The 20,556-nt window shown below is 37.6% G+C and overlaps 2 protein-coding genes across 5 annotated transcripts in view; both read left to right on the forward strand.

Annotated features, from left to right (window-relative positions):
• LOC131666605 (excitatory amino acid transporter) overlaps nt 1-20,556 on the forward strand; it is a 521,775-nt gene that overhangs the window by 489,029 nt on the left and 12,190 nt on the right. For 3 of the 4 annotated variants that reach the window (XM_058939426.1, XM_058939436.1, XM_058939453.1), the window contains one exon: nt 10,334-10,473. In XM_058939426.1, the coding sequence (XP_058795409.1) occupies nt 10,334-10,456 (123 nt within the window). In that variant the 3' untranslated portion in view covers nt 10,457-10,473. Of the gene's footprint in view, nt 1-10,333; nt 10,474-20,556 lie in introns of those variants that run through there. The other variant, XM_058939445.1, reaches the window with a different exon arrangement.
• On the forward strand, nt 14,891-15,750 carry LOC131667396 (uncharacterized). The gene is made up of 2 exons (XM_058940785.1): nt 14,891-14,971; nt 15,046-15,750. The coding sequence occupies exons 1-2, from the start codon at nt 14,891-14,893 to the stop codon at nt 15,748-15,750; spliced, it is 786 nt and encodes a 261-aa protein (XP_058796768.1).

The following is a 20,556-nucleotide window of genomic DNA, read 5'->3' on the forward strand; positions in this document are numbered from 1 at the left end:
AATATTCAACGGGCATATTATTGGTGCCCATTTTTTTTATGGCAATGTCAACGGCCAAGCGTATCTTGATTTTCTGGAGAATCATCTACCTGAATACTTGGAGGACATCCCACTGAATGTTCGGCAGCTCATGTGGCTACAACAAGATGGTGCTCCAGCCTACTTTGCTGTAAACGTTAGAGAATTTTTGAATGCTCAATTACGTGACCATTGGATAGGTCGAGGTGGTCCAGTTCCCTGGCCACCTAGATCTCCTGACCTGAATCCACTAGACAGCTATTTCTAGGGATATTGCAAGGACGCTGTTTACAAGGATGCACCTACCACTAGATTAGATATGATGGATAGAGTGAGAAGAGCTTGTGCAGCTGTTACGCCTGAAATACTTACAAACGTTCTCAATAATTATCATCGGCGTTTGGAAACATGCTTAGCAAACAATGGGGGACCTATTGAACATCTCATGTAATTGTGCGTGCGCATCATTCATCACCAACTTATTGCCAGATCATTATTATTGTTATTATTGAGTTATTCCTCATCAGATTGACTAATACTGTTGATTATTACTACTAATGACTAATATTTTTTTGTTAAACTCTGTACATAAAAAGTTGAATAAATTTAGTGTGTTCTAAAATTTACGCATACTTTATTTCTCATATGAAAACATGAAACTGTTCTGAGTAAAGTAATTTGCCATTAATTTGACGTTTAAATGGCCATGGAAAGTTGAATTAATTCATTACATAAAATATTTAGGATTTTTTGTACTTTTCGAATCCGGGGTTAAAATAAGGGATTCCTATTTGAAAAAACAAAGTTGACCTTCAAATGACCTTGGCGAGTCTCCCGGACCCCACGCATGATAGGTCATCTAAACGTAGAATTTTCCGCTCTTTCCGAATCCGGGGTCGAAAATAGGGGTTCCTATTTGAAAAAACAAAGTTGACCTTCAAATGACCTTGGCGGGTCTCCCTGACCCCACGCATGATAGGTCATCTAAACGTAGAATTTTCCGCTCTTTCCGAATCCGGGGTCGAAAATAGGGGTTCCTATTTGAAAAAACAAAGTTGACCTTCAAATGACCTTGAAAATGACCCTCGAGGTCAAAGTCAAGGTCACCATAATATGTCCCCCTCGGAGACGAGTAACTTTTATTCGAAACATTTTTCGCTAGCTCTCATAGTTTTTGGGTTATCTTGGTGCGTAAGTTAAAATGGGACACCCTGTATATGTAAAAATAAAAATAGAATAAAATATGTAAAATATAGTAAAATAAAATATATAAAGAACAATATAAATGCGTTAACAGATAAAACAACAAAATTAACAATAATAAAAGATGAAAAATAATACTAAATAATAAAGACAATAAAGGTAATAAAGAATAATAAAAATAATAAGAACAACAAAAATACTAAAAGTAGTAAGAAATAATAAAAGTAGCAAGAGTAGTAAAGACGCGAATGGCACCTGTTTTACAGAAGGACGGTCTGAAAAGAGGAAAGGCATAAAGGTGGATCGACGTGCATTTGGCTAGAAAACCACCGTTCAATTAGCTATTTCATGAACCATAGGTCGATAGAGGGGTAAGTGTGGGACGATGGATAATTTTGGGAGAACGCGACTGGATTGATACTGTTTGATATGCGAGTGTAATCGGACAGTGCCGGCACTGGCATTAATTTTTCGCGAGTCGCCCTCTCAATCCATGCTCTAGCCTTGTAGTTTAAAAATAGATAGCGAGTTCAATCCTTGAAGTCAGGGATCCGATCGATGGGGAACAGGGTCACGCTCAGTGAGTTGAGTATTCTCTGAGCAAGGATAGCAAAGGAATGATTCCAGGCCTCAGTTCGAGGGGCCTTGTATTCAAACGCCGACGGCGGGTGGTGACCCGAGCGCCGAATAATGACACCATCGAGCAGAGCAGACAGGTTTTTAGCCAGGTAGTGCGGCGATTTGCTGGACACAACAGAGTAGGCCAGAACGGCAAGGGCTCTATACGTATTTGGGGTAAGGGATAGCCAGTCCAGGGCTAGTCTATGGTGCGTGATGTGGCTGTTTAAGGATAGAGGAGGTATAAAAGGGATCCATCCTATTACGAAGCGTACGCAGGCGTTTTGTGCAACTTGAAGCTTAGACGAGCGCTCTCCATCAAGCTAAATACAAACCACTAAGAGGTAATCGAAATGTGGGAAAACGAGTTGCTCGACAAGAACTTTTCTGAGAGAGATTTCCTATGGAAACGAAGTGAAGCCAGACAGCTGTATGCCCTCCTCGTCACGCTTCTCATATGTTCGGACCAATTTAACGTGGGAGTAAGTGTCACACCCAGGTTACGAGCACTAGTAACATAGTCGAGTGGAACTTCGTTGATGGTGATCTTCACGATGTCATTCAAATTGATAGCCCTAACGTACTGTTCGCTGCCTAGTATCATGACCTTGGTCTTGGTGAGGTTAAGGGAGATACCGTTTCCTAGTGCCCAATCCGCTATAGCCTGCACATCAAGCTGCACCCTCCCCAAAGCCTCTGCAAGGCTGCCAGAATGACAGTAAAGATAGACCTGCGTGTCGTCGGCATAAAGCATGTAGTTCATGAAGGAGAGAACAGAGGGCAGGTCCGAGATAAAGATTGCAAATAGCAATGGTCCTAGAATACTACCCTGCAGCACTCCAGTAGCAACCCTGAGCCAATCCGACACCCTGCCATCCTCCCCCATAACAGCCTGAAACCTATTAGTCAGATAGCTGAAGAACCATCCATAGGTCTCTGAGTTTGACCATCAGACGACCATGAGGGATAACGTCGAAAGCCCTGGAGAAATCCAGCAGGATGAGGATTGTAATTTTACGCTCCTCAATAACCCTGCGGACGTCATCCAGGACACCCAGGAGAGCTGTCTAGGTGCTGTGAAACCGCACGAACCCCGCCTGCCGTGGATCACGTAGCTTGCAGCGGTCTAGATAAGATGAGAGTTGTAAATGAACGAACCTCTCAAGCACCTTCGATACCTCAAATAACCTTGCTATCGGTCTGATGTCCGATAAAAGAGCGGGCGAAGGTACTTTGGCAAGAGGGGTGATGAGAGACCGTTTCCAGGAGGTTGGAAAGACGCCGCACAGTAATGATTTGTTGACAAGATGCGTGAGAGACGAGAGACAAGTAGAGGAGACGAGTTTAAGCATCTTGACAGACAAACCATCAGGACCGAATGTTCTGAATGTGGACGAGTTTAGTGCATCCATGACCTCCTGGCAGGTGACCTCACGAAATTTGAATGGGAAGTGGACGTGAAGAGCGTTTGGGGGACTCGCTAAAAGGGCGTCCAAAAAGTCACGTGTCAATGGAGGGGACGAGTTGACTATGTTGGCAAAATGGGTGTTTAGTACGGCTGAGGAAAAAAATTGAAACGGGGATGGAAGAGCGCGCCTTGTGACTCCCAAGTTTCGTAACTTTCTCCATCTGGCCTTGCTGGTGCCTGCGGAAGACAGTCTGCTTGAAATGCAAGAATCTTTTGCAGATTCGAGAGCATTTGAGACATCGTTGCGTAGTCTTCGATACCCAGCGACGTCACTGCCCGAGCGGAAGGAGAATGCCAGTTTATAGGCAGCGTCACACTTTTTCATAAGAGCGAGAATGCTCGGAGTCACCCAGGGTTTACGCCTAGAAGACAACTTGATGCACCTGAGAGAGGCTACCTTATTAAAGGATTTTATGAGGACTTCAGTGAGAGAGTGCACCAAGTTGACAAGGGAATGCACGTCGGCTTCGATCGACGGGTCGAAAGAGTGCTGCAGTCGAGTTGAAGATTTGTCGACCAGACACGAGAGAAGGCCGCTGAGGGTCCCATTTAAGGCCGCTTCGTCCACCCGATTCAAACCTAATGACTCTGGTGATATGCTTGTTAGTAGCGAAACGATAGGTGAGCGAGATGAATTCATGGCCAGCAATAAAAGGAGTATCAGATTTTCCAAATGTTTGGATAGCATTTGGGTCTTTCACTATGAAGAGGTCAAGAGTAGTATGTGAAGAGGGTTTGTATCAAGATATTTATTTGTATTTGATGTGTGGGGGCAGTGGATACGAAGTGGAGGTTGTGTAGGTCAACGAGAGATCTCAAAGCTCGAGCATCCGATAGAGAGCTGGAACTTAGGTCTGCGTTAAAATCACCGGTAATGATGACATTTCCGTACAGAGGGAGGTAAATGGTCAAGTAGTTGAAAAAGTGTGTGGGAGAGCAAGCAGAGGGACGTCTGTATACCACCGCCATCAAAAGCTTGGTGTTGTTGGACTTTATTTCACCTAGGATGAATTCAGGCGTGTTCTCGAAAACTGGATCTGAAGTAGCTAGGAAACTGAAGTTAAGGTAAGATCTGACGTACAGACCAACACCTCCACCCTGCTTTCCAATTCGGTCAAGCCTAAAAAAATTGAAATCGGGGAGAGAGAGGTGTGAGTCAGAAATATCAGGTGAGAGGAAAGTTTCAGTAATGGCTATGACATCAAAATGTGTAGAAAGGGCTTGTGCTTCGAGAAGAGCAAAGTGACAGGGGGACTTTAGTCTGTTTATATTAATGTGGCCGACAACGAAGGAAGCAGAGGGCGGGATATGGTCCCGGATTAGTTGGCATCATGGACCAGAAACTGGAGGAGATAAAGTTGGGATGGCTTAAGATAGCTGGGCCGGAAAGACAGACACTGTCGGGCTAAAACAACCGTCTGTTGTGCTAAGTTGCGGAGCCGGGTTTTTTTGGGATGGAGGCAGTAGGTCGCGATATGACAACCTGGGGCGCGAAGTTAACGTTGAGTGAAGCGTGTCTGCGAGTGCCGATCGGAGTGGCAGCCACTGACATGACACCAGAGCGCGGAGCGGCCGGGGCACGAGGCTGACCGGGAGGCAAAGGCGTGCAGGTGTCAAGGTCACTCTCCGACGTGATTGGGATCGGGGTGGAACGTGTATTCTCCCGCATATGGACGACCATACCCGAGACGAAAGGGCGCGCGAAACCCAGCTCACGACTGCGCGCAAGCGCCTTTACAAAGAGATTGTGGATCGGCTGTGGTAACAGCTAGCGGATAAAGACGGAATTTCCGTGACTGCACTTAAAAATGTCTCTCGCCATATTCCCAGGGAGCTTGCCCGAACGCTCTAATATGACATCACGCACCACCGTTGAGTCGATACGCACGACGAAAGTGGACGTAGTATCGGTCGGATTTGGACGAAAACGAGTGGCATTCCATCTTCTGGTGGCCAATATGCGACCACCAGCGTTTGGGCAGCCAATCGCCTCAAAAAGCATCCCGGCAGCATCCTCCAGCGAACCCTGGAACCCCTGCGGTAGGCCCAGAATAAGGAGCTCGGAACGATCCTTGAGACCCACTACGGACTTGAGGCTCTTCACCTCGTCGGCAACACGATTGACTTTGTTTAGAATGGAAGTCTGGGTGGCTCTGATCTCGTTCCGAAATTCAGTGAATTCATTATTCACGAAGCCAGAAAACCATGCTGGTGGTTTGTCGCCCGTGGTAGATGCCATGCTATCCAGCAAGTGGATTTGGTCCGTACTGGAGGAAGAAACAGTGGGAAGGGCAGCCGATCGGTCAGCACTACAGAAGTCACTCCGGGATTCCACTCTCGACGTCTTCGATGGGAAAAGCTCGTAAGGTAATGCCTGTCTCTCACGGCCTGAGGTTTCGATGAAAGGCAAAGTGCCAGCTGAAGCAGAGTCGATTTGAGTGGAAGGAGGGGATTTCAAAAATGCGCCACCGGACTAACGAGAGTTGGCCAAAACCGCAGACTGAATAGAGCAGGCACGACAAGTAAAGGTTGCAAGGTCAGAGTTTGAGGTTATATGGAAACAATGCTGATGGAAAGATCTATCACAGGACTCGCACTGCAAGATATTAGCACCCAGATAACTCAGCGCTTCACCACACTCGGCGCATGAAGACAAGACCATTTGATAAAAGTGAAAGGTTTGAAAATTTAAAAACTAGTTGAGACAAAAAATAAAAATTCATAGATTGTGTCAAAAAGTTTCCCATATCTCCTCTCCGGATTTTAAAACTTCACAAGAAACTGTAACAAATGAGATAATTTAAAGGACCGATTGACACGACAAATTGAATAGTTTGAATTTCGCGCGAAAATTTGAGTCGCTGACCAGTCATAAACGGTAGTTGTGAAAAGTCTGGATTTAAAAGATTTGAAAATTGGCGCCTCAGTGGCACCAACTCAGTTAGTTAAGGATCAAAAATTGGCGGGAGATACGGGAGTAAAATGATGCCATTTACAAGAGACGGTAAGGGAATTCGCAAATTAACCTAGAGATGATTAAAACGCAAAAATAAATAAGTAACTTATACGCAAAAATGAAATGAGAAAAAATGATTGATGAAGCGAACGCAGAAAAATTACATTGCAAATTTCGTGAAAAAGTAGGAAAATTAAGATTAAAAATTAAAATTGTCTAGCGTGTAGATAGCGCTAGATGAAAATACAACAGTATTAAAGTAAATAAAACAAAACAAGATGAAGTAAAATAAATGTAAATTAAAATAAAATTAAAATTAAAATAGCCATCGCGATGACTAAGCGCAAGAACAAATTAGGTTAAGAGTAGTGATGCGGCGAAGAAATAGCATCGGCTATGAGGAGTCTCTCCGAGAAGATTCAAATATGTGGATAACGGTAAAAATTGTTGATACAGGTACTTAGCAGCAAAAGTGTTGGAAGTGTTGCATTCGGTAAGATGTGTAGTGTATAGTGTGTAGAGTGTAGCGGTCCTGGTGTGGAGGCTGTGTTGTTGTTTGCGTTGTTTGCAGTAATGTATAGATCAAAACTCATTAAAATTGGAGATTTGATGAAGGTTATGTTGTAACCAGGCAGGCGGTTTATTCATCCACTGGCCAAAAAATTGACTAAAAGCCAAGAATTTTTAGCAGGAGGCGCAGTGGCCAGCTGGACGAACCCGCCTGCAAAAATATGCCGCTCGAGGAAGTGGCAAAATTGAGAAAATGTTTATTAAGGAAGAGAGCCTCAAAGACCAGTGTGTCGTTACTCACCGAGAAAGAGAGAGAGAGAGAGAGAGAGAGAGAGAGAGAGAGATTTGTCATATCATCATAATACGCGAAGTTCGGAAAATTGTTAAGGACGATTTAGTCGTATCCCGTTGCTTATTAGGATGGGCCATTCGCGGAAATTTCGGTTCTTCTCTCGAGAAGTCATCGAAACCCTCCATAAATTTGTGCAGTACAAAAGTTACAGAAAATATTCCTTCGAGATAAATAAAATCACATAATTATAAAGAATTGAATGAATTAGTGCATAAATATTTTAATTTCGATTCTATCGGTAGAACTCATTTTAAGTTTGTAGATCCCGGTATTGTATGATCAATTAAAATTTTACACTCAACCCGTAATTATACGAATGACTCTTAGGAAGTAGGGGCTACTATGGAAATCCGACAATAAGAATTTCTCAGACGGAAAAGCTCATGCTTTGTCGCGGTTATTGCCCTAGAACTAAATTTAGATCGTGATGAAAAATACGCAGCTTTATATTACAAAGATATGGACAGGTTATTTGAATGTCAATTCGCAGAAAAGGTTACTTAAGAATCGGGAAATGATCGTATTTATTATTTACCCCACTTTGGAGTTCACAATATAAGTAAACCCAAGAAAGTAAGATTAATTTTTGATGCCGCTTCTAAATCAGAGTCAACTTGTTTCAATGATCTTATGTTACTTGGTCCAGACTATTTAAAATCATCACCTGGAATTCTAATGCGTTTTCGTCTGTATCAAGTAGCAGTAAAATCAGACATAAAAGATATATTTATGATAATATAAATTATTCCTGCAGATCATGACGTGCAAAAATTTTTATGGAGAGGAAAAGATAAATCGAAAAAACCAGAGACATGTAGGATGCGAATATTGTTATTTGGTCCCAAATTTTCACCTAGTACCGCTCTCTATATCAAAAACAAAATGCAATGTCGTTTCAATTTTGTTATCCTGAAGCATCACAAAAATAATAGAGAATGATTATATAAATGACTATTTGGACAGTTTTGAATCAAGTATGGAGGTGAATAAAATAGTTCAACAAATAATAGAAATAAACAAAAAAGATTCTTTCAATATGCATAGTTGGGTAACTAATTGCAATTTGGCTCTAAATAACATTCACTCGTTAAATCGCTCAGAAGGAAATTCGAAAGTCTTAAATTCTAGCGACAACATTGTTAAAGTTTTAAGGTTGAAATGGATTAATTCTTCGGATCTATTAGCGTTCACTTTCAACAGTAATAAAATAAAAACTGAGATTTTATCAGGTGAAAATAAACCAACAAAAAGACAATTCCTCGGTATTATCATATCGCGATCTTTTAGATTTTCTATTACCTTTCATAGTTCAGGCACATATTATAATACAACGAATATGGGCTAGTAAAATTCATTGGGATGAAACAATTTTGGACGATGAATTCATTGTTTGGAAAGCTTGAGTACGTAAGTTAAAAAATATTGAATTGATTCGGATTAACAGATGCTATCTGTTGAAAAATTATCAGATTAAAGAAGCAGAGTTGGATGTATTTTATGACGCAAGCTCAACTGCTTATACAGCAATATTACTGCAGATAAATTTTGGTATAGATGGTTGATTCCGACGTTACATACGACAAAAAAAAAGTAAAAAGACCAATCGCAATCAAAAGAGAATAATTTGGTAATTATTACGAATGAAAATGATTCCATAAATTGTTGGAAGAAAGGTATTGTAATTCGCGTTATGCCTGGTGCTCATAAACGAATAAGAGTTGTCGAGATTCCAATTGAAAATGGTACTTTGATAAAACCTAGCAATAAATTAGTTAAGTATGCATAAAAGGGTTTGTCCTTTTATTTGAAAAACCTGTGCAAGATTTTTCATTTCAAACGAGAAAAATTGTATTTGTCAAACTATTACAGAAATTATTTTTTCGAAAACTATGGCTAGGTCGCGTCGCAAAGGGGGCAGAATCCTTGTCATCGAATTATATCGGTAAAAGGCAAGGCTACGGGGTAGTTCCAGCACAGAAGCTAAACTACAGACGGTTAACTGAGCAGTTTCAGATGCAATTCTTTGTGAAGTTTAAATTAAAATCGAATACATAATTCGCTCTTATGATTGTAAAGTTTATGTTGACAACATTTTGAAAATTTTGTAGGTAGGGAGAATGTTCCCGATAGAATTAAGTAAAAACAAAAAATGTGTATTGATATTTATTCGATTAGTTATTTAAGTTACGAATTCGTTTTTTATAACATTACTATGGTATCCAGTTGTTATTCCATAGCAAAAATTATATAAACATTGCGCTTGGCATTTTTCTCACTCTCAAAAAACAACCACAGCCTGTGTCACTTTTCAAAAATAAAACTTCAACTTCACCCTCTGAATCAAAAATATCTTTATTACACTTACATCTTTTTCTCTTTACCATTGTATTATTGTAGGATGCATAATATTTCAAATAAAAAACATTTTTAAAAAATAGAAATTTTTTTCAAAATCATCTACCGTATCATAGAAAAATATTAAGGATCATTAAAATCATTTTAAAGCTTTAAAAAATGCCTTTCGAATGAGTTTAAGTTTACTTAAGTATTATTATTTCCGGCTGCCATCAAAGTTGCTTTGAAAATTTATGAAAATTTTACAACCTTGTGCATACGCAAAACAGACATACATGTCGCAAATAATTTTTTTACAGTACTTTGAAAGAGTATTACAAGACCTTTAAAATAAGCCATATAAAAGTTTTCTCTGATGCATAGAACCTGAAATAAAAAAATTTTTAAATTTGCAGTTTTCATTTAGAGTGAGCTTAAACTTTTAAACAGTAGTGTATACTATTGTGGTAATACACTACTTTCAATTCTAGTCCACAGAAAAATTGTTTATAATATATGGTCATATAATCATCTTAGCTATATATACCAACTATAGGCATGATCGTTTGTTTAGTTTTTGAGTAATATAATATTCCCAGTTTATGATCTTTATCAGCAACATGTCTACTTAGCTGTCGTTAAAATAGTTTGTTTTATGTTTTATAATCATATTAATTAAACTATTTGAATGGATATTGATCTATTGCAAAACAGTAATAGAAACCTTACAAAATTTTAAGACATTTAATAATATAGTTTTTCTTTCGTAGGATTTCGTCAGGATTGGTTATTTTACCATGAATCAATAGGAACTTAATATTTAATTAGAATTTGTAAAATAAACCACATCTTATTATTTTTAAAATGTTTACAGTCTGAAACCATTCTTCCTACTACAATGACAAATGGATGTATTTCGGCCAACTTGGTACCAGATCCTGATACAATCGTCATCGAGATGCAACATGAGACTAAAATAGCTGGTATTGTGAAATGATCATTTAACTTTTCATGGTATGATCAACTTCTATTAATTTGTTATTCGTTATTGATATTTATTTCTATGTTTCGCTTAAATCTAAGTTTAGTCATTTTTGGAATGTGGAAAATCCTGAAAAAATCCGAACCCCTGTGAACATAGAAATAACTAGTTATTGGTGAAAATTTTAAATTAAATAACGAATTTCGGAAGTACTCTTTCTACTTTTTACGTATTTATTATGAGGGAAAGCAGTACCTAATAAGTGTAACAAGGAAAGAAAATAACATTGGGAAACGGGATTCTCTCTTTACCGTTTTTTGTTCTATCTCGTAGAAAAATATAAAATCTCAATGAATAAATACTAAAGAATCAATACTCTATAATGTTAACTTGAGAAGAATTTCATACTGAAATCCATGTTTTGGCTTTCAGTAAATGTTATAAATTCCTCGGAGTCAGTTTTCCACGGTTGAAAATTGCTGATTAATTATTTTTCGACCTCCTTACGACAGAAAATTACTCAAGAACCATTCTTAGTTGGGCCTTTCAGATTGATGACTACTCCGGAAACTTCTTCTGCAGTAAAACTACTGCTGAATATTTTTCAACGATTGAAATCTACTCCGGAGTATTTATAGAAATTTTAAAATTACTCAGAGTTAGTTTCACGTGAATGCAGGGTTTTTTACAAGTAATCCTATTCAAGTGATATCAACCGATCACAACCAAGATAGCACATCGTTAGAACACTAAAAAATATTGAATTCGTGTTTTTTTATTACGGCGGAATCCATTTTTAGGGGTAAAAATCATCCCTTCCAATCCCTAAGCAAGCTAACTCAACCTAACACTCGGGAGAGCGAGTTTATTTAACTGCTTTGCTTTAAGAAAATTAAGATCTCAATCACAAGTAGGCTAACCAACTTTAACCCTGATATACCTCATCCTTCTATACTCTTATAACCTTTATAAACCATCTCTATCCATCTCCAAGCAGGTTAACCCACCTAATTTTGCATGGAAAGAGTTTAATCAACTATTTTATCAAAAACAGCAGTTAATATTATAACGCAAGGAACAAGCTTAGCTACTTGCCCTAAAAACCTACAAACCCATCCTCAAACCCACCCAAACCCTCATTACCCCTATAACAAACTACAAGTAGTCACACTCACCTTAGCCTTGACATTATGAATTGAAAGTCATGTTTATTCCTAGTTATCCAAATTTCAGACAATTCAGGAAGAACCAGTCTAAAATACTCTCTATCCGTCTTACCCCCAACCAACCACCCCTAGCAACCAACAGTTTCACTCACCTAATACTGGATATGGTGAGTTCAATCGCTGGATTTTATTAAAAGCATATAATACTATAACGCTAGGAAACTCACAACCCACTGAGCCTAAATCCATAACCCCAACCTCACAAACGTCAAACCCGCGAACCTAAATTTGACAATCCTTTAATTTCAAAGAAGTGATTGAATATAGTTATCAAACATCATAGTTAATTGAAAAATACAAAATTTCCATAGAGTGTTTGGGGTATCTGTATTTCATATTTTGGGTTTGTGGTTTGAGATATATGAAGTTGAAGTTTGGGGTTTCGGGGTATATGAGTTTAATTTTGTGGCTTTGTAATTTCAGTGTATGTGTCTTTTATAATTGTGGAGGTTTGTAGGTTTGTGGAACGTGGGTTAGAGATTTGTAGATTAGGAGTTTGTGAGTTTAAGGTTTCTAGATTTGCGGAGGAGAGGGGGCATCGCCCAATAGGTCGTTGCTTAAATTTGCCTAACCTTCTAACCTACTTTTTTCTAAGCAACCGTGCAAATAATTTTATTTGTTATCAAATAATAAGTGAAATAATCCGTCATGTAATTTTACGTACCGTCGACATTAGAATAACCAATATGCACCACGTGGAGATTGCCAAACGGATTTTGCATGTTATATGACCCTGGAAAGAGCTAATTGGTTTTCGTTTATTTAAAGGTCTTAAGTGTATCTCTTATTCACAGTTCCACAAAATTTAACGGATTTTTAGTTACAAAAACTAAAGTATACTTTCCAGAAGCATTTTGGTGTGCTGAAAATAGTGTGAAAAAGCGGTTTTTGTCCATTTTTGAGGTTATGTAGCATCGAGAAAAAATTTTTCAGCCAAAAACCGTTCATACCATTTTAAAGTATAGGTTTCCACCTTTCAAATTGTGTTTGTTCAGATATCTTTTTTTTGCTGAGATATCGTATTATAAAGTTTCATAGTTTTCCAAAAGCCTACAAACATTATGCTTATATAGTATAATAAAGAATCCGAATTCATTGAGAGAGAGAGAGAGAGAGAGAGAGAGAGAGAGAGGTGTAGGTTGGTCATGGCCTACACCGTGCGTCCCTTTTCTCTTTCCGACATCGGCAAGGGCTCATGACAAGCATCTGGCGCACGTATGTTTTCGTACCTGATGCCAGTCTTTTCTTTCAACATCGTTTTTTCTCTTCATCAAGAAAGAAAGAGAGAGCAGCAGCAGTATTAGTGAGTAGGAGCGCGCAACAACATGGGCTCTCGTCAGTCACCGAAAGTGTGTGTGTGTGAGAGAGAGAGAGAGTGAGAGAGAGAGAGAGCAGCTATAGTGCGGCTGGGCGCGCGGCACTGGTCACAGTTGGCGGTGCCGTGAGCCGCCGATTAGGCAAGTGAGTCGTGGGGAGGGCGTGAGAAGCAGTCTCTCACGCACTATTGAGTGGTCTCTCGCGAGTATTAAGGAAGTGACCCCACGAGCGAGAGCATACCAGCTAACGCGCCAGCACAGTATTCTGGAGAGCGGCCTTTGTCCACCAGTCACGCCATATCTAAGGAAGTCACCAGTCGGCAGAAAGAAAATCAACGCGCCAGCCCAGCGAACTTCGCCAATTAAACAGGTCATACTTTCTCCTCTTGTTTCTCTTCCTTAATCGGTTTTACTCCTTTTGGCTATTCACGTCTTATGCGCTGTGCCAGGCTCTCGCAAGCCGGCACAGCTGAACTAGTAGTTAAGTTTTCTTTCTTTATTGTGTATCGAGTCAGTGATGAGATGGCAAGGCGCTCACGTGTCGGTCATCTCATTTAGTTGGTAAAAAGTTATTGTGTATTAGGTTAAGGTTTGATAGATTGTTCTGTTCGTCATCGCTCAAGGCAGCGATTTTATAATAAATATATTTGATTAATCTCACTCTTCCCATAGTTAGATGAGTTAGCCTGCTTAGAAATTGGAAGGGGTGGTTCCTATCCCTAAAAAATGGATTCTGTCAAAATAAAATAATATGAGTTCAAAATTTTTTAGTGTTTTAATGATATGCCAAGTGTGGTTGCAATTGATGAGTATCACTTGGGTAGGGTTACCTGTTAGTAGTACAGAGAGTATTTATGGTACAGGGTGGGCCATTTTAAATGACCCAGTCGATTTTCTCGGAAACTATGGGGGTTAGCGAAAAATAGTTCAGATGAAAGTTGCCCAACTTTGAGGGGGACATATCCCTGTGACCTTGCCTTTGACCTCTAAGATCATGTTCAAGGTCATTTGAAGGTCAATTTTGTTTTTTTAAATAGGAACCTTTATTTTTGACCCCGGATTCGGAAAGAGCGGGAAATTCTACGTTTAGATAATGTAATATGTGTGGGATCCACATGAACCCCAAGGCCATGTACAGGACATTTTTCCGGCCCGAATAATCTGGGACGCCTAAGGTTAAGCGTAAACTCTTCAAACAAGTTTCTTCAACTTTCAAGGGTACATATCTATATGACCTTGCCTTTGAACTTTCAGGTTATGTTCAAGGTCATTCGGCCTTCATCTTCGGTTACAGATTAAGCTTTCGTTTTTATGTTTTTCTCATTAAAGAATTAATTAGATATTTATTGTCATATTCTGACATCACCATTCCAAAATTCAGATGATAATCTTAAAGTTATTATTTGTATTTTGTAATTACATAAAATCAGAATGATGTTACATGTAAATTAAATATTCATTGAAAAAAATTACTAATGCAACATCATACTACAAATGTATGAAAAATTCTTCAACTTAACAAAAACAAAATAACTTCAATTCCTTTACGTTCCAAATTTTGGAAAATCATCAAAAGGAAATTAATCATGAAATTTGAGTAATTTTTCAAATTTTCTATTTCCATCAGTCTTGGAAGTTCCGATTGAAATTACGTGATCTTAATTTTGTTTGAGTAATTGAAACCTCTAAAAATGCCTGACTATCAGCCGAATGAGATTATGGATATCTTTTTATGGATATGTTTGTTTTAGGGACTAGTCATAATAATTATCGTGCTGCAGCTAGACTTTACGCTGAACGCTTTCCTCACCGACAACACCCAGATCATAGACAAATAAGTCGCATAACTCAGAGAGCTCGTCGTGGACGTTTAGTTAGGCAACGCAGGCGTCACGTGTATGACGCAAATGATGTACGTGTTCTGGTTGTTCTTGCAATCATTCACCTTGATCCTCATACCAGCAGTCGCCGAATTGAAAGAGGGCATGGTATAGCAAGAAAAACAGTTTTAAGAATTCTCAGAGTCCTAAAATATCATGCTTATCATATTACTTTGATCTAGGAGTTACAACCTGCACATTTCCAACAGCGAATTGCGTTTTGCCAATGGGCCTTACAGATGATACAGAATGATCCAATTTTTTTCAACTATGTCCTTTTTTCTGATGAGGCTAAATTCCAAAGTGACGGAGAACTTAATAGGCATAATTGCCACTATTGGTCGAATGAAAATCCTCATTGGCACAGAACTGTGAATCACCAGAGGCGTTGGAGCCTGATGGTTTGGTGTGGAATCATCAATGGTTATTTGATCGGTCCTTATTTTTTTGAAGAAAACGTTAACGGGAATAGTTATTTACAGCTAATAAGATATCAGTTACCTGCAATGATGGAAGATGTTGATTTACACACGCGACAAAGAATGTGGTTTCAGCAGGACGGTGCAGCACCATATTTCGCTCGAATTGTATGGGCTTTTTTGGATGAAAACTATAATGGTAGATGGATCGGACGAGGAGGTCCAGTTAACTGGCCTGCAAGTTCACCTGACCTCACATCCCCAGACTTTTATTTATGGGGCTATTTGAAAAATGTTGTTTTTGAACAGCAGCCGAAAACTAGAGAAGACATGCAGGATCGCATTCGCCAAGCATGTGCTGCAATACTAAAAGAAACTTTGCTTGGCACTGTGCGCCATTTCCAGAGGCGGTTCGATTTATGCCTCCAAGCAAATGGAGGTAACTTCGAACATTTGCTTCGAGGTTAAATGAATGATATTTAGAATATGCTTAATAAATGACTTCATAAATAGCAGACATAAGTTGTATTTGACCTTGTAATCCTCCGGTACAATAAAATAAACATTACAATTTTACTTTGTTCTAATTTCAAACCCTGACCCCACTCATTTTACCTCATCTAAACGTACAATTTTCCGCTCTTTTCGAATCCGGGGTCAAAAATAGGGGTTCCTATTTAAAAAAACAAAGTTGACCTTCAAATGACCTTGAACATGACCTAAGAGGTCAAAGGCAAGGTCACAGGGATATGTCCCCCTCAAAGTTGGGCAACTTTTATCTGAACTATTTTTCGCTAACCCCCATAGTTTTCGAGAAAATCGACTGGGTCATTTAAAATTGCCCACCCTGTATAATTTAAAATCCTCATTTAATTGTTACGTGTAGAAATACCAATCCGATTACAATAATATGCTGTGTCGATCAAGGGTAATATCGATAACCCAAACAGTCAAACGTCAATCTAGCAATGCAAATATACTATATGTGAAGTGGTGATCGATGGTCGAGCCACTATAGTGGCTTTCCCGTCCTCTAAAGGTTAAAAAAAAAACTCATTTTACAGATATTTGATTTTCAAAAAAATATTCTGATTAGGGTATTAGTCGATAAGAAAAACAATTTTCAAAATCAAGTTTCAACTATGGATAACTAACCCAGAGAATTAAGCGGTGATTGAAATTAAAAAGTTTTGCAGAGATGCGATTATTGAATAATATTCTGGAGCAATTTTCAACTACTGAAAATCATTCTGAGTATTATTCGACCCTATTGCAAAAAATGACGTCATAAAAAGACGTCTTTCAAAGACGTCTTTTTATGACGTCATGTGTCACGTCCTGATTTGGCACATAAAAAGACGTCATTTTCCAACTTTTTTAATCAGTAAAATCTGAAAAGACGTCTTTTTCTCCCGCAAAAGACATCATTTTCCAACTTTTTTAATCAGTAAAATCTGAAAAGACGTCTTTTCCTCCCGCAAAAGAAGTCATTTTTCAACTTTTTTAACCAGTAAAATCTGAAATGACGTCTTTTCCTCTCGTAAAAAACGTCATTTTTCAACTTTTTTAACCAGTAAAATCTGAAAAAACGTAATTTTCAAATTTACTATTAAAGTTTGTACAGGAATCTTGTCATTGTATAGGAAAATGGGTTCTCAAAAAACTTCATTTTTTAATATTTTATAACGTTTTTAAATAAAATATATGACTGGATGGAGAAATAAAATAATATCTTGTTGTCCAAAAAAAATTCAATATTGTTGGTGGCTTTTCGTATTTATAAGTTAGATATTACAACTTCAATGGAATTTTCAAAATAAAATAATAATATAGTTACATAATATACAAAAAGAATTGATAATAATAATTATGTTCAAGCGTGTAACGACATCTTTATCGATATTAATAAGACTCCACATTCGGTACTGGGCACAAATAAGCTGCGTCGTTGTGGTTGATATAAACGCAAATTTTATGTATTGTATTTGTTTCAATAGCTCTAACAAGTGGACTGATACTTTCAATTCTTTTGATTGGAAAATCATCGTAATGATGATTCTCATCGTGAATATTAATAACATTAATACTTTTACAAATTGTGTATTCTCTTCCATTTTCAACATCTACAATAAAATAATCTATTTGAATAAAAGTACTGTTCCTCGTTTGAGCAAAAGAATTATTTGATCGCAATCTTGTTGTGTAACTAGACAAGTATGTACATTCTAGTCTCACTAACTTTTTATACACTACCGCTGAATCTGGCAGATTCAGATTTTCAACCCATCGCGGCTCTGGATGAGAAAATTTGCCCAATATCGACCATTATTCGTTTTCAATATTTTTGTACATTCTCTGGTTTCTAAATATCTAACATAGTCTAGGACGTGAGAGTACGGGTTGTTTCTTAAGATAAAATTGGTTAAAATATATTCGCTCCGTTTTATCCCAATATTCCTGCATACTTGATGTATAACACCCTTCGCAGCGTGTACCTGCTTAACTATTTGTCCATTACCATTCTCAAAGCCGTAACCAGAATGATAATGTAAAGGACCCCAATTGATAACACTTTGAGAAAGGTGTAGTAATCTGTTAATGCGACAAAAATAGTTAATAATCGATGTGCTTCGCGTACTTGATCTCTACTTATGTTATTTTGTAATAAAATGTAATATCCTCGTACAAAGTATGACCAATGTATCGCGTAGTATCTCATTCGAGGAATAAGTAGCAGACAAGGTATACTGTAATACAGGATCCAATTCTGATACTCTTTAGCTTTCCAGTGTTTTCTATCTTTTAAAGATCGAGAATTACGCATGAGTTTGCTTGGGACTTTGTATCTTTTTAATGCACTATCAATAATTTCAATTTCAGCATTAGTTAAAGAATAAGGCATATTACTCGTATCTACCCAATACTTTACGAACTGCTTACCGATCCCTGAATCACAACAATGTAATGGATCAACAACAAACCCGGAAATGATATTGTAAAATCGTAATTCGATTAAAATAGCTTGATTTAAGAATCCGTAAACCGATTGTCCAGATTCAAAAGTGTCTCGCATATGAATTAAACTATCTTCGTGGTTTCTATCAGGCACAGGCTCATCCGTTATAATGTATTTCACGCAACCCCCTCTACCAACTGCAATGTAATATCCAGGGTGCAAGCACCAGTTACAGCCGTAATAACCATTGAATTGAGTGAGTCCTTGCATTGGCGCACGCGCAACAGTCATCGCATGAACAAATCGCATATGCATAGACAGTATAAGGTGCATCTCGGATATTCAATGTTATTTCATTATCACCTAGTTCATTCATTAATGTAACAAAAGGTCTTAAAAAAACGTTCATATCCGGCTTGCTCCGCCCGAACCATAAACCGCATACTATTGGTTTTGAAATTCTCAATTTAAATGGTAACTCATTAACCATTATTTGGATAGGCCAAACTGAAAATGCTGAACTTTCAAAAACTGGCGAGCCATCACTATTGAAAGTTAGAGTTACAAAATCATTCTTTTTATTGTTAGGCAAAGAATTTTGAAGACGTTTGTACGCTAAGCCGTTGTAAAATTCGTGTATGTTTTCGTGATTTTGAGTTCGAGCTTCCACCACAGATTCGTAAAAAAGCCAGTTGTCTTTTAAGAGTTCTGCTATTTCAGCCTCTGGATTGATTATACAAAAGAAATCTCTGTAATTAGCATCATTTAGAAAAATTTCTAAATCGCACGCTTCACAGTGAACAACATTATCGTTTTCGCGATTGAATTGAGACACAAAACCTTTACAATTAGGACACAGAGCATAATAATCAATATTATCAGTAAAATTAAACATTTTGTCAATAAGATATCTTGATTGCGGTAAATCAGTACTAGAAAAAAAAAGGTTCAACATTTTGAAGAGGTCTGCAATAGCAGATTGTGATAAGTTATGTACTAACGCTTATTTAATAACTGCTAAAAATATTTCAGGTTTAGTCACGTCCACTCTTCCATTGTGCAAAACGTTCTCTTCATCATCGATCAACAATTCTTGTAGTTAATTGTGAGGGGCACCATTTTGATCGATTACACCATAATTGAAGATATCGTATACTAAAAAATCATCATCACTAGCGTATTCGTCTTCTTGCTCGTCAAGTAATTGCTGATGTACATTTTGTCTTCTGACATCCTTAAAAATGAGAAAAAAATCAATACTGATGTGCACTTTTGTAAGGTTTTGTAATATTAACCCTTAGCTGCCACGCTTATTTTTCAGCATTTTCTTTCAATAATTTTTGTCAATGTTTGTGGAAAAAGAATAAGTTGCAATAACCATTGTGTCTTACCACAAAAAGGTTGAAATATACTAGAACAATTTTTTTAATGAATTAGTTAATTACTGATTGAGTTATTTTGTATGTTTCGTCAATTTTTTGAATTTTTCACATTCAGACTATAGTGGTGTCACGGGCAACAGGTTCAGTTAGCACCGTGTAAATCAGCCTGGGTTATTGACCCTAGCGTGGCAGCCAAGGGTTATATTAATATTCTATTGCAAGACTCAATAGAATATCATAGCTTAAACTGAAAATTAAAAGAGAGCTTATTCAAATCTTAAAAATATATCTCAACTTCACGCAAATGGAAGATAGGTTTTTTTCTAAATCAGTATGAGTTTTTCGATTTTTTTTGGAAAACTTTCAAAGCAATTTCCAATTAAAAAAAAACAGTAAGAGTGATTAAAGATCCCAAGAAGTCTAGATTTTTTTCGTAGGCCTCAGATAAAATAACACGTCTTTTATTTTGGAAAAAGACGTGTTTTTCTTTTAAAAATTACGTAATTTCAGATTTTTCTATGCTCTAAATCTAAAAAGAAGTCTTTTTACCATGAATAATGACGTCATTGGGCAAATTTTTATCATTTGGTTAATCAAAAAGACGTCTTTTCCTAAAAAAAAGACGTCATTTCAGATTTTTTTAGGCTCTGAATCTAGAAAAACATTTTTTTCTTATGAATAATCATGTCATTGCGCAATTTTTTGTAATTTTCCTCTGGGAAAATCATGTCACCGCCCAGTTTTTTACATTTTTTAAATCGGAAAAGACGTAACTTAAGATTTTGTGTGTAGGCTTCAAATGTAAGAATTCATCTTGCATTTTATAATATAAACACACGTATTTTTTTAAAGACGCAATTGTCGATTTTATAGGCTACAAATTTAACCAGACGTCTTTAACTTGCAATAGATTACGTATTGCTTCCTCGTAGAGGA

Source organism: Phymastichus coffea, unplaced genomic scaffold (assembly GCF_024137745.1).
Source record: "Phymastichus coffea isolate CEN01 unplaced genomic scaffold, Cenicafe_Pcof_1.1 PCOF00004, whole genome shotgun sequence".
Lineage (NCBI taxonomy): Eukaryota > Metazoa > Arthropoda > Insecta > Hymenoptera > Eulophidae > Phymastichus > Phymastichus coffea.